General features: G+C 34.7%; 1 protein-coding gene across 21 annotated transcripts in view; it reads left to right on the plus strand.

Annotated features, from left to right (window-relative positions):
• The window catches only part of SOX5 (SRY-box transcription factor 5), a 1,011,059-nt gene that overhangs the window by 929,663 nt on the left and 66,675 nt on the right, over positions 1-14,721 (plus strand). For 19 of the 21 annotated variants that reach the window (XM_019452504.2, XM_019452503.2, XM_019452501.2 and 16 more), the window contains one exon: positions 7,301-7,447. The exons of the other annotated variants lie outside the window; for them this stretch is intronic. In XM_019452504.2, the coding sequence (XP_019308049.1) occupies positions 7,301-7,447 (147 nt within the window). The remainder of the gene's footprint in view (positions 1-7,300; positions 7,448-14,721) is intronic. 21 annotated transcript variants of the gene reach the window in all.

Raw genomic sequence — 14,721 nt, forward strand, 5'->3', positions numbered from 1 at the left:
TTTCCCAAAGAATGTCCCCATGTCCTAATCCATGCCTGTAGTAAAGGAAAGTAAGGCAATTGGATGAAACCATTCACCATCATTTGCTACTGGCTCCTGAGTAATTGCCAGTATGTGGTGTCCTCCCTGTCTCCTGTACCTTTATTTAGATTGGGCACACAAAAGGGAGATATGAAAATAGATCCCATTTCAAATGAAATTTAAGCTTTGAGGGGTGCCTGGATGGCTCAGTCTGTTCAGCGACTGACTCTTGCTTTTGGCTCAGGTCATGATCCCGGGGACATGGAATTGAGCCCCATGTTGGGCTCTGTGCTGAGCATGGAGCCTGCTTAAGATTCTCTCTGTCTCCCTCTGCCCCTTTCCCTGGCTGGCACGCATGCTTTTTCTCTCTCAAATAAAAAATGAAGAAAAAAATAGAAAGAAAATTAACCAAGAGAAAAGAATCTAACGAAGATCAAAGGATCTCTTGAACTAACCAAGAGGAAAGGATCCCAAAGAACATTTTCTATGTAACAACCATAGACCCTGCTAAATACCTGTTTATTCTCTGAATAATAAATATTTAGGATTCAGTGAGTAAATAGTGTATATCCCTTTATCAGAAAGAAGGCATTTCCTATTTGTCTTTTCCAAAACAGTTAAGAGTATCTATATGCTTAAATGCTTGGTTCTATTTTTTTTAAGGTATTAACTTTTTTCTTATAATCTTTATCAATTTTTTGGTTCAAAATTCCACATTGACTTATTCATTTACTCTTATAATTATGACTACAGCAAGTATGTTATACTATATTTTGTTCCTATGCTGATAAGGTTTTGAAATGCACTGTTTCTTTGTCCCTGTAAGTAAATGAAATAAATGGATGAATGGGAAGTTTTATCAACATCACTGTTATATCTTTTCTCTAATTCCTCAAGTAGTAAAAACATTGTCTTTCCTTCCAGGTTTTTAAAAGGTCTTTCACAAAAAGTTACTGCCATTATTAAATATATATTAAATATGTACCAGAGGTTTATGTTTGTTGAAAATTAATCGTCTTCTTTTATGCAGTTCATTTATGCCTTTATTCATTTCTAATTTTCCTTGCCTTTAGGACTTCCTGAGAAAGCATTAAATAATAGAGACAAAATCCTTGCCTTCAAGGAGTTTACTAGTCAGTAAATGGTTTGAGGGACCAACCAGTGATAGATATTTTTGTCAGTGCATAATACTTTCAATCCAAATACTCCAGATGGTAGTTAGTAGCAACAATAGGTGAAGTTGTAATTTTAACAATTTGGGGGAAAGAATCTATTAAGAAAAAGTGGCAAAATTTTATGATCTCAAGGAAGCAATCAAATAGTCTACCTTAGAATTTAATAATCTGTTTTGTGGAATTTCTCCACCCCTTTCACTGAGTACCAACCTCTAGTTTAGGATAACTGTGTAGAAATGGCTACCTTTGTAAGAAAATACAATTGTATCTACTGGTGGTTTAAAGGCCAAGTTGTCCAAACACAACTGTACTGTTTTCCCTGAAATTAGCAACAATTCATTGGCACAGGTTAAAATATCTGTTTGTCATCATCCTGTCAGATTTTTGTTTTGACCCCACACTGTAGTTCAACAGGAAGAATGCCTACTAATGAACTATCAGCCCACTGCCTAGTAGTGCTTTGGTACATGTAGTACATTACAGGAAAAAATAATACTGGTTGAGTTTAACTAAGATAAATATAATTCAAGGTCATGTTGTTATAGATACAGTACATCATACCCTTAATATTTAAAAAAATATTTAATGAGCTATACCTTAGGGAAAGCCCATGATGGAATGGCTCTAGCATTTTCCATATCAGGATATGAATTATAGGGAAATCTGTATGACTTAGTTCTTTTTTGTTTTTTTCAAAAACTAAAGAAGAAAATGCATGTGTTTTAGCTGTCTTACAAGATAGTATAATGATTATATATACAAATGAGAATATGTGATAGGTGAATACTTACATATTCTATCTATGAAGTAAAGACTATATAAATTATACTGTACATTCTGTTCTTCTCTTTCATTTTTCTTTTCTTTTCCCCAGTTAATTTGTAGTCATTTATGTGTCCACTATGCTATGAACTTGGTTTTATTTTTTTCATCTTCACTTCCACAACTGTTACTTCAACTCAAGTTATCATTAAAATTATTACTGGGGCACCAAGGTGGCTCGGTCTGTTAAGCATCTGACTCTTGGTTTCAGCTCCGGTCATCATCTCAGGGTTTGCAAGTTCAGGCCCCGTGTCAGGCTCAGCACGGAGCCTGCTTCTGATTCTCCCTCTCCCTTTGTCTCTGCCCCTCCCCTGCTTGCTCATGTGCATGCACGCTCTATCTCTCTCTCTCTCAAAATAAATAAACTTTAAAAAAATTATCGCTCCTAAATTTTAATAACCGCATAACTTCTACCTTGTCTTATCTTTATTCTAGTTTAAAACATCACATATATTGCTTTCAAAAATCCAGTGGCTTTCTCTTGCCTACATACTAAATTTAAACTTTGTCTTTATTTCAAGATCTTCTATAAGGTGAACTAGCCTACAAACCCAGCACTGGTTTACTCTTCACAGGGTGTGCACTCAATTAGTCACTGTCTTTTCTGCCATTCACTGTTCCACACCATCTTCTGTATTCCCTTGGCTCAACTACCTCATTCCTGCTCCTGTGCCTTTAAACTGTTCTCCCTTCCTAGAATGCCACCTCCTTTTTTATTCCTAGCTTAGCTATATCTCTTCTATGAAAACACATGAGATCATACTGACTCATTTCCTTTGCCTTCACAACTTTAAAAGTGGCATACAGTTATAGTACACTTACATGCTCATTGTTTTATGTTTACCAATCTTGATTTAGGGAAGAGACTATGCATAAGCATGCTTTGTATCCTCCACTGTACTTGGCACAGTCCAGAGTATATAGTAGGAAGTCAGCACATATATATTACCTTGTTAGTTTCTTTCTTGGTATAATTAATTGCTTAATAATTAGAACTGTTACTTACTGGTTAAGGATTCTTTGCCATGTGTTTTTCTGAGTATTTGATACTCACTATGTGATTTATCTCTCACATCAACCCGATAAGCTCAGTTTTATTTATCCTGAATTTGCAGATGAAGGAACTGTGGCTGGGTTTACTTGCCCAAGGTCACTAGTTCAGAACTGCTATTAGTGAGGTTTATCCTACTTTTAACTGTTCCAGTAGAAGTACACTAGAAGTAGAAAACCATGCGTCCTTGAAAGAGCTAAAGAAACAAAGAATGTGTGTTTATGGAGCAAGTTGAAATAAAAGCGAGCTACTTGTGTGTGTGTGTGTGTGTGTGTGTGTGTGTATACACGTATGGACACATGAGCCCCAAAAAGACACTAAGTAATCAATGGATAGATTCCACTGATTATGTGATTTTTTATTTTATATGATTTTTATTTTATATGAATTTTTTCTTAAAAAATCATTGAATTAGGTATAGGGATGAAGGAAGGGAAAGGGAATAGGAACACAATATTTTAAGTAATATAAAGAGTGGAAAACCTAATGATCTGTGTAGTTGGAGAATTTTAGAGCTTAAAACAAGAGTTTCAAGATAACAGTAAAGTTATTCTGCAAGGCAAAACAGTTATTCTGTTAGTCTGGTTAACTTCATGAAATGAGTGTTCTCTTTAAGCTTTAGCTTTTTGTGTTTAGGATCTCTCAATTTCTTTCTGATGTTTAGAACAACTTAACTGCTTTTCATAAAAGTATATTTATCATAATACATCTTGTATATAACTCTGGTTTTATCTGCAGTCTTTTAAAGAAAAATGTTAGCCAAGTTTTTGTTTAAAAAATTTATATACTTAATATATAGATAGCGGTGCCTGAATGGCTCAGTCGGTTAAATGTCTGACTCTTGGTTTCAGTTCAGGTCATGATCTCACAGTTTGTAAGTTCAAGCCCTACTTCAGGCTCTGCACCGACAGTGTGGAGCCTGCTTGGAATTCTCTCTCTCTCTCTCTCTCTCTCTCTCTCTCTCTCTCTCTTTCTCTCTCTCTCTCCCCCCCTTCCTTCTCCCTCTCTGCCCTTCCCTTGTTCATGCTCTCTTTCTCTATCAAAATAAATAAACTTAAAAAAAAACATATAGATACACAATTATTGAGGTGTCTACAATAAGGGAGTGGGCTCTATAGTTCACAGGATGCTTACTACTTCAGATGGCCTTCTGGTTGCCACTAGATTCTGTAACCCTTCCCTGTCAACAAGATCAACCAGTGGTTCTGTATTATTCTTGATTTTGCTTCAAGAACATGTAAGAAGTGAAATAAATTAATAATTGTGTCTTAATTCCCTTGTTTTAAAATTAGCCAGCACATACATTTTAATGCATGGACAGGTGAACTTAAATTTTTTGAAAGATAGAATTAAAATAAGTCACAGCAGCATTGTTTTTTTCTTTTTTGCCAGTTGCCCACCCTTACATAGTAGCCAACTATGAGGAACACTGTCAGCTTCTTTAAAACTACTGAAATTTCCTTTTAACTTGTGAATTAGGTCCAAATTAGGACCCAGAAGTATTAAAATTCCTGGTTTATTTTATCTGTGCAGACTTGAAGTGTGTTAGATCCCCTAAGACTTGAGGCCTTTTTATGCTTCTATAAGATGTAAGAAGCACGTATATTTCACACAAAATAAAAAGTATTGGAAATAGATAATTCCTACTTCCAAACCTTGGTTAAGTAGGAGAAAGCCAAATATGAGGAAGGGGATATGGGAGATTGAAAGAAATGAACAGCTACCTAATGTTAACCATACTCTGATTGACTAGTAGCTCCTGACATTTTATTTTCATTATAAATTACTTTAAATCTCTATATTATATGCAAGTACCAGTAAGGTAGATGATACCATACTGTTATTATAAAAATATTTAAATGGGTCCACCTATTTTAAAAATTTAGGGTTTTTACTTTTTCCACTCAGAAGCATTTCCTAGGACACTTTAATTAAGATAAACCTTAATTTCATATTTAAAAAGATAAAATAAATACATTTATTTGAATAATGAAAGAATGTCTATGATATTCTTTACTCCAAATGTATGTCACCTCCAACCTTTACATTCAATAAAGTGTTTCAGAGTATATTTATACTTGTATTTTCAATGGTAGCTCTTATACTTCTTTGCAAGTTGTTTGTCTGTAGAGATTAATATTTGAACATTGAGTCACCTTTTATGAGTGACTGGTTCATCTATTTAATTATCTAAATAACTCAAATAGTCAATATTTTTTCAAATTATGAAATAATTCTTTAATAATCAAATTAAAATCTCGAATAATTATTTTGTTCACATTTGTTTATCGACAGATGTTAAAATGTCCCATGTCAATCTCTAGTAGTTATGAAACAATCTTATATTTTGTGTGTACAAACCAGTAATATGTATTGTTAGCCTCTCAGCATAATACCCACTGGAATAATTTTTAAAGACAAGGATATAATATATAACCCAGTATTAAATTTATAATATATAGCAATCCAGATAATTTTTAAAATATTTTTTAATTCAGTATATGTAATTTGATACATGTATTTTACTGGACAAAATTTAAATTTGCATAGTGGTATCTTGGGATATTGGTTGTTTTCTTAATAACTTCATGAAGAGTTTAGGGTGAGGAGAGAAAAAACTACTTTTTTGAATTATAGGATATAACGCAAAGGTTTTTAACACAAGTGTGGAAAGTGGATAAATTCTGATATTTTAAAAAAATGATAAACTCCCAGTCATTGTATTTGACGTCATATCCTTTTACTCTTTATGCAGTCTAAGACTTACTAATTAAGTCTTTTCTTTCTCACTGACTGAAATAAAGAATAATATAATTATTCCAATGCGCGTGTACACAAACACGCACACACACACACACACACACACACACACACACACACTTGGGAAGAAGGGACAATCATTATTGATAGTATAAATTTATTCCTCTGGTGTTTCTGTATCTGGAATGTATCTTGCATTAGTTGGCATAATAAAAACATAATTTTATCAATAGTTTTAATGCTCTGTTTCATTTAGACCATAGTATCTGGAAACTGTGAACAATGTATGTGTGTTTTCGTGTAAATATATGCCTGTCCTCAGGTTTCAAAGTTTTGTTTCTAGAGAGGACCCCCCCCCCCCAGCTTATCAAGGTCTCTGGCTTATGCTGAGCAGTTTTATCCCTTGAATTTTCTCTTGTGGAGAAAAATCAAGATAAACTATGTCACAATACTTTCCCTTGAGAGCTTCTTTCTTTAGTACCAGTCTTTTTATTACAGAAGTTCTAACTTGCATACACACACACACACACACTGTACACACATGCACATCTTTTCTATCCAGATCTTAAAATTTTCACACACTAAGTGGAGGTGAAAAGAGAATTAATCCAGACATTTGATGTGACTATTTGAATCTAAAACAGTCTCCTTGTTTTAAGATACTATATCATATGGCAATTATTATCAAAATGAAATTTTCTTATTATTAATTTGATTTTTTGAAGAATATTTTACTGGTTATTTAATCAGAATGACTATGCAGTGGCTTAGTGGAAGAGGGCATGTTTCAGACAGTATTCCTTAAAACCCTAATCCTCAAGATAATTTCAGGTTTGTCTGTGTTTATATATCATGACATAAAGTGGATTTCTGGCAAGCATCCAGTTAATTTTATCAATGTAGGTAGACTGACCAGATAGTGTTCTTGAAATACTCTCCTTCCATTCCCTCTCAATGGCTGTTTTTGTATTTCTATACAACTAATGATTAGAAAAAGAATTGTTACAGGTCCCCATTTCAACAAGTAAAACAAAACAAAACAAAACAGAACCAATATGAATCGTAAGAAAATTACTTTGTATATGAAGCTGCATTCTTTTATAACACACTGTGTACATTTTAAAATAGAGCAAAAAGAGGTCTTGACCAAATGTTATGATATACTTGTCTTCCCTACCATTGAGAAAAAGTAAATATGAATGACTGTTATTTGTTTGCAGTCCCTGGACATCCTAAAGCTGAAATCCTTTCTATGTAGTATCTGTCATTTCTCCCCAGAGAAGTAAGTCATGAACGTTGAGATGACAATTTTTTTCTTTAAATGTTCCAGGCGGTAAACAAGAATCCTCACAGGAAAACTACCACATCTGAATACAGGTACTTTCTGAGAGGTGCATTTATTTTATCACTGATAGTCATTTTTTTTTCTCTCTCTCTCTCTTTTTCTTTCTCTCCCCTGTTTCTTCTGTAGCAGTTATATGCTGCCCAGCTAGCTGCAATGCAGGTATCTCCAGGAGGAAAGCTCCCAGGCATTCCCCAAAGCAACCTCGGTGCTGCTGTATCTCCTACCAGCATTCACACAGACAAGAGCACAAACAGTCCACCACCCAAAAGCAAGGTACCCCTTTGCAGAAGCTACCTGTCTTGCAATTGACAGCTTTACTTTTCATTCAATGGCATTTATTGAATATTATGTGCCAGCAGTTGGGTTAACCACTGGGTCTTCAAGGAGCTAAGAGTCTGGTAGGATCAATAAGGATCAATAACATACATACATTGAGCCATGCATTTATTCAACAAACATGCATTGGTAGCCAGAGTTGGAAATGTGAGTGATGCACAGATTTATTAGATATGCTGTACTCCAGTGGCTTACAGTCGTATCAAATAAATACCCATACTCTATGAAATGAAGCCTTATAAATGAATCAAAGCCTTATAAAGAGTAACAGATAAAATGCATTGGAAGTTATTAGGACAAACACCCTGCTTTCAGTGAGATATCCTGGGAGGGGTTTTCCCCCCCAAAAAAGGGCAACCGAAATAGACCTTAAAATAGGAGTACAGATAGGGCATACAGAAAATGTTTTATTTAAATATCAATAACTGCTATAATGTGGTGCAGTATGGATATAATTCTAGATATATCATCCATCCAATAAGATTTTCATGAAAGATATAAAGATAATAATAGTGTTAGAAGTAGGACTATTTAGAAATAGTTTTCTTTTGGGAACTAAGGAAACATTTCTTGAGAGAACATGGAAAAAGGATTGGCAGGAAGAGGATTCAAATAAGCTGTTCTTTGTCTTAGGAGAGAGAAGCAGAAAACTTTGAAGCTGAAATGTTTTGTGTTTGTAAGATCTTAAGGTCTTAGATGAGGATATGTGAATACATTATACTTTCTGTGAAGGAAGACAGAAGAGTGACCATAAGTATGTTTTTCCTGAGATTACTTAGGGAAGTAACAACACATATTTTCTATTAGAAAATGTTAAGTAGAAAACTGACCCAGTTAATTTACCCCCAAAATAACAACTTTTGCTGAATTAGCTAGAATATTGTTTGTGTTCTCCATTTCCCAAATGCCATATTGGAAATAACTAAAGAGCAAAAGAATAAACAGAGAAAAAAATTAAAAAGTATTGAAAGAGAAAGAAACTCTAAGAATTTATTTTTAATCCTATTCTAGTACCCTGACAGATACCTTTCACAGTTAGTGTATTAATTCAGAAGGTGAATTGAGAAGGAGAAGGGATCAGTTGGGAAAGTCTACTCCAGCCTCCATCTTCCCCAAACTCTTAAGGACCTTTTCCGTATTATTAAGAGGTAAATACACTTGAAAGCACAACTTAACCTGGACAAGGAACCTAGACCATGATTCACCCATAATATGTGCAAACATATAGTTCAAATTATTGTACACACTGCTGTGATATTGGGAAATGTACAAGTGCACCCTTTAAGAACTATTTCAGGGGCACCTGGGTGGCTCAGTCCGTTGAGCATCCGACTTCGGCTCAGGTCACGATCTCGCGGTCCGTTGAGTTCGAGCCCCGCGTCAGGCTCTGGGCTAATGGCTCAGAGCCTGGAGCCTGCTTCCGATTCTGTGTCTCCCTCTCTCTCTGCCCCTCCCCCGTTCATGCTCTGTCTCTCTCTGTCTCAAAAATAAATAAATGTTAAAAAAAAAAAAAAAAAAGAACTATTTCAGCCGTGTAATGAACTTGGCATGTTCTGTGCCTAATGTACACCCAAGATCTGGACTGCTTTTCTTTATAATCAGAGAAGAGCATATTTTTCAAAATTTGATAATAATTATAACATTCGTTAACTAAAATTTAATTTTAAAGCAGTGATATTTTGAGGTCTTCATGGACCAGCAATTTTAATATATTGCATGTATGGGCTAATTTTGAGTAAAATAAATAGCTGTAGCAGCATAGTCACCGTCACACACAAATAATTCCGTGAGATATTATTCTCTGTTTTTTCCCCTTGATTTATTAATGTGATTTCATACCATGTTTCATAATGATGCTTACATTATGACATTTCATATTATGATTTTAGACTAGATAGTTCACTTGTAAATAACTAGTGGGCTCTCTTTATTACCTCTAGAATAACTTTTTGTCATTATTATCTTCTCCCTAATTTACTTACTCAAATAATCAGGAGGCTTTTGATATCAATCAGCCTCATCCATTTATGCATCTGTTCATTCATTCATTCATCCATCCGTTCAAATGTTTACTGAGCAGTTGTCACAGTGATACTTTTTTTAGGTAACCATGGCAAATGCAAAAGTGATTGAACGTTTGTTTTGCCAAGACTAGAACACTACTTTATGAGTTCTATGGTTCTAGACACTCATAGAATCCTATACAACCCTATATACCAGTTGCAAAGCAGACTTATTATCCATCTCAGTGATAATCCTCTGCCACTTTCTACAGTTTCATAAACCTCCATTTTTCAGTACAAGTGAAAAAGTGGATTGTGTTTCTATACCTATGATTATACATAATTTTAAAATATATTTTGTGGCTTATCTTTAAAACTCAGTGTAACTTTTTAAAAACTAGCCTGCTTGAATTTTTTATCAGGTAAAGTTTAAGAAAGTAGTAGATATTGTGTTTCTTCCCATTTGCAATTGTGTAAAAGACATTAAAAGTTTAACCAACCAGTAAAGTGCCTCTTTTTAGGTAATAACATGATTTAATAAAAATATGTCCTCTAGCACGCTGTCTACAACCACTCTTATTGTCAGAAAAGATGTCTTAAATGTGCTTGTGTTTTAGCTCAGCAGTAAAGTTTAGTGCATTAAAAATAGTCCGACCAATAAATATTACTGTTGTCATTTTAATGAAGAACATGGCCAAAAAGATACAACCAATAGTAAATAAAGAGGACCCATTTCAATACATGAATTTAGTTTCTTGCAGCATGAAACTGACATTTATACATGGCATTATAAACATTTTCACTTCACAAAGCTATTTTATTTATTAGAATAGCCATCATTTATTGTTCTGTTTATATTTTTAAACAATCAGTTCTTAGTGTCCTTTGGGCATTTTCTGTGTGTTTTATTGGTCTATTTTACTATACAATGGAATTATTTTATGAATGGGCTTTATGTGTCTGTATACCTATCTGACATAAACCAAATTGATGGTTTATGTTGAAGATATATTTATTGTTTGGAACAATGGAATTGTCAGCCACATCCAAGTGATGATGTAAGGAAAATGATCTTATTGGCAGCTGTCAAAAATCAGCCATGTTCTCTGGGTTTTATTGCCTGCCCTTCTTCCTAGGTGTGCCTTTGCCTTTGACTCACAACTCTAGAGAAGGACACAAACAAAACTTATTTGCAATTTGCAAAAAATGGAAGGGGGGAATCAAAAGGAGGGGGCTCCAAAAGACTGTAAAATTGTACAGCATGAGTCCTCTGATGCATGCTGTTTTCAATCTGCTGTGTGCCAGTTGGAGGCTTGGGGAGTGTGTGTGCGCACGAGAAAGGATAATGCTGAGAAATGATAGAGTGGCTGTGACCTCCAAGCTCAGCCTGGAAATCCAAGACATTGATTTCACTTAGCATTCCTGCTGAGAAATCTGGCGGAGTTCAGTTGTAATAAAAGAACAAGATTCTGTTCTAATGGTAATGGCGTATGACAGACATATCACTTTGTCTGTCCTCAGCACCAGAGAGAGGAGAATTGGAGAAAGGTCACCTGACCTGCCTGTGGTGTTGTACGAGTGCTGTACTGAGCTTTGAGCTGCTGCCTAGGAACATAATTATTTATAATATTAAATGATAAAGAAACCTTTAGAGGGTTCACAATGAACCTCTAAAAAAACTGCAAACAGGAATCGCATTCTGTAAATATGAAAACACAAAAAGAAATCTGGTCTCTTCAAAATCTGCATTGGAGAATATGGGTAGTGTTGCTTGTTGAGTTATATGTCCTTGAACTTACTGCTTATGAACTGTTTTCATTAATACCTGACATATTGTCATTGGTTAATTTTTCTTTCTTTTTTTTTTAATGCCTTGATATTATTAGGCAAAAGCCAAGAAAACTATTTTGCCAATGGTTAGAAAATTAAGGTCATCAGCAGTTTTTTTTTTTAATTTCTCATGTGTTACATAAAATCCTTTTTAGTACATGTACACTTCTCTCTTTAAAAATTGTCCCCACCGCTCTGGATTCTACTCCAGGACCATTCTTTTCATTAACCAACAAAAAGAAATATATTTAGCTCTTCAGAGATATTCTTGTGTCCTTGCTGTGTCTTCACAGCTAGCTTATTGCTAAATATTGGTAAATAACTGAATGAAAGTATGAAATTATGAACTTTTGTGTACAAGAGATCCCATTTCAAGGAAATTTTACAAATACTTCCACTTTTCATATTAAGGAAAATTATTTAGTTAAGTTATTGTTTAGCCATATTGGTCCTTAAATCTCATAGACAGAATTGCTGCTCTGTTTAAATTCCTTAACAACTGTTTAAATTGATTTGTGTATAGTTTAGCATTTTGTCACAGGATGCATTAATGTATTAGTGACTTTCATTTTTACACCAACATATTTCCTTACCTAAATGACTTTCTGAATTACTTGTTGCAGTCTTTTAAAAACCTAGATAGCCTTTCCTGTGTGATAGTAACTGATCTCTTGGTAACATTTGTTTTGTAAGAAAAAATGATTTCCCTTAAAAATAATAGACTCAATGTCAGCCTTAAAATAGTTATATTAGGAGGAAGAACATTTTTACTCAATTTCACACACCACTCACACAATTGTTGGTAATAAATAGACTTACAATTCCATGCTACCAAGAAAGTCTCATATGTCATAGATGTGCTATCTGAATTTTACATGTTAAGTGATTTGCCATTGTAAAAGTAGCCACCTCTTGGGAAAATTACAAGAGCAACTTGCAAATACTATGAAATGTCTCTTGGCATTTGATGAAAACTTGTATATTGCCTGCAACAACCAAGAATAGTTAGTTTGAAAAGCTGGTGACAAGACAGAACTCCTGGGTGCTTTTCTTTTACCTTTGCTATGACCCTAGTCATACTCCTTGGTCACAGTTGTGTCTCTATCGATGACAGGAGCACGTAAATTGTCTGAATCAATTCTTTTTTGTTCTTTTCAAATACTTCTAGCAGTGATGTTCCCATTTGCTCAGCAGTAGCACCTGGGAGTTATGACAAGGGAAAGAAATATTTTCCAACAAGACAGAAACAGTCCTAGCCAGCTGATCAGACACAATCAGATTCTTTCAGCTGCAATATCCTTATAAATAGTGCTTCAAATTCAGAAGCAAGAAGCGAAACTGTATTGTTATCTGATCTTCTTTCTCAAGTGCAGTAATGAAGATCTTTTCTGATTTGGTGGCCAGGTGTTTGTGTTAGTGATGCCCGAATTGCCAATGACTCTTATTAGGGCATCTATTTTTTTTGCTGTAATGGTACCAATCACATAGTTCCATGCTATCAAATAAGCATTACATCAGTACACACTCATCTACAGGGTAGAATTTTGTAGCTAAATACCGTGAGTCACAAACCATGGTACACATACAAGATTAGCATTATGTTGGGAACATGAGAAATCCGAGGATAATCATGATTCATCTTAATTGAAAATTAGTTTGAACAGGAGATGTGGGAAATAAAGCTTTTTGCTAACTTTGAGATCGTGTTCTGTAATGCTATCTGGGGGAAAAGGCTGAATACCAAAGTCCGCACACAGTGTAACCACAATCAAGTTGAAACACCACTAACACTAACTGTAAAAACATTATTTTTAATATTATGGGAAACACATTCTTTAAAGAGAAAGCAAATGAAATCAAAGAGATTTTGTAAGTTTTAAATGGACCAAGACCTTCACAGGAGTACTTCCATGATGAAAGGTTTGAAAAATACTGGTCAATATAATTGTTGACTTCATTTCATATTTTTTTACATTTTATCTGGCCACAAAAACTTTTGTGCAGTAGTAGTTGCTAGAGATGTAAATTCCAATATGTAAAAGTTCCTAGAATGCTAGTATTTGATGTATTCTTAGACCTTTTCAGGTCAAGATCACAAATAATCTTTATTGACTACCCTGGGCTGGAATTCATCTCTGAATGTGGTATCTCTGAATAATCCAGAGTGCTTCACTAGTATTAATAAGAGAGGAACTGCCATTCATCTATAAATGTAAGAACAGATAAAATCACAGATCCATTGTGAAACTGTTGAACGTGATGCTTTTTACATATCTCATTTTCCCCAAAACTTCAGAACAGAAGGGGGTGTTAGCCTCAGCTAATTATAACCACATTTAAATTGCCCATTTTCTATTCTTATGCTTTAAACACTGTTTGGCATATCAATTAAATGCTAGAATTTCCCTAATACCTTGCTCTGTACACCTGCTTTGTGTTTTGTTGAATAGCTGTTGAACACCTCTCTCTCTCTGGTATTTCAATATCTGTGAAATAGCAATTTTGTGAGCCTTTAAGATGTGATATGGATGTGTCATACTCGAGAGGTGACTTCATTTGAGAAGAATCACCCCATAGAGTTAAACTGTAAATGTACCCATTATCATTATCATCACTTCCTGGGTGGGACATATGTACAGTGAATATAACAGAGTCGCCCTGTCATTTTAAATAAAGTAGTTTTCTTTTTTGCAGTCCGTGTTGCTAAACTGAAATATGTTAAATGAAGTGTTATCAACAGAACCCCTGTGATGAGCCTCCCCCTTTCCTTTTCATCTGTATTCAGTTGACAGGAATCTCAAACAGCTAGGTACTTAAACAGAGCCTTTTCTGAGCACAGTGGTATTAAATATCCAAGTCGGTCATTTGGTGATATAGTCTTATGATTCAGGAAAAGAGGGGTTGGTCACAATTGTAACATAAAAAACAGTACAAATTATAAAACAAAGAGACAGACAAGTCATAATCATGGCATTTTTAAAGAGGCAAAATATACAGAGGGATTTAGGTAATGTTCTTTGAATTCAACTGGCCTGGCCTCTGTTCCCCAGTATACTGAGTTTGTTTTGACAGGAACCTGTCTGGAACACAGCAGCCAGCTCTGATGAGCCATGTCAAAGCTTTTTAATAATGCAAACCATGGGGAAAGCAAGAGGATGTTGAACATGTGCAGACACAGGAAGATCCACAGAATCACATTTTCTAAATGGAAGTTGCCCTCTAAAATAGATCCAACCCAAAGAAGACACACCATCCAAAAAGCTGTGATTAAAGCATTTTAATTTTAAAACCAGGCAGTTAAAACCTAAATAGTGTAGGGAGGAAAAACAGCAATGTGAAAGGACGTCTTTGTACAGGAGGAGGATCTAGAACAACCTC

The sequence above is a fragment of the Panthera pardus genome, unplaced genomic scaffold (genome assembly GCF_024362965.1).
Source record: "Panthera pardus isolate Hobbes unplaced genomic scaffold, ASM2436296v1 HiC_scaffold_6, whole genome shotgun sequence".
In the NCBI taxonomy this organism is placed as follows: Eukaryota; Metazoa; Chordata; class Mammalia; order Carnivora; family Felidae; genus Panthera; species Panthera pardus.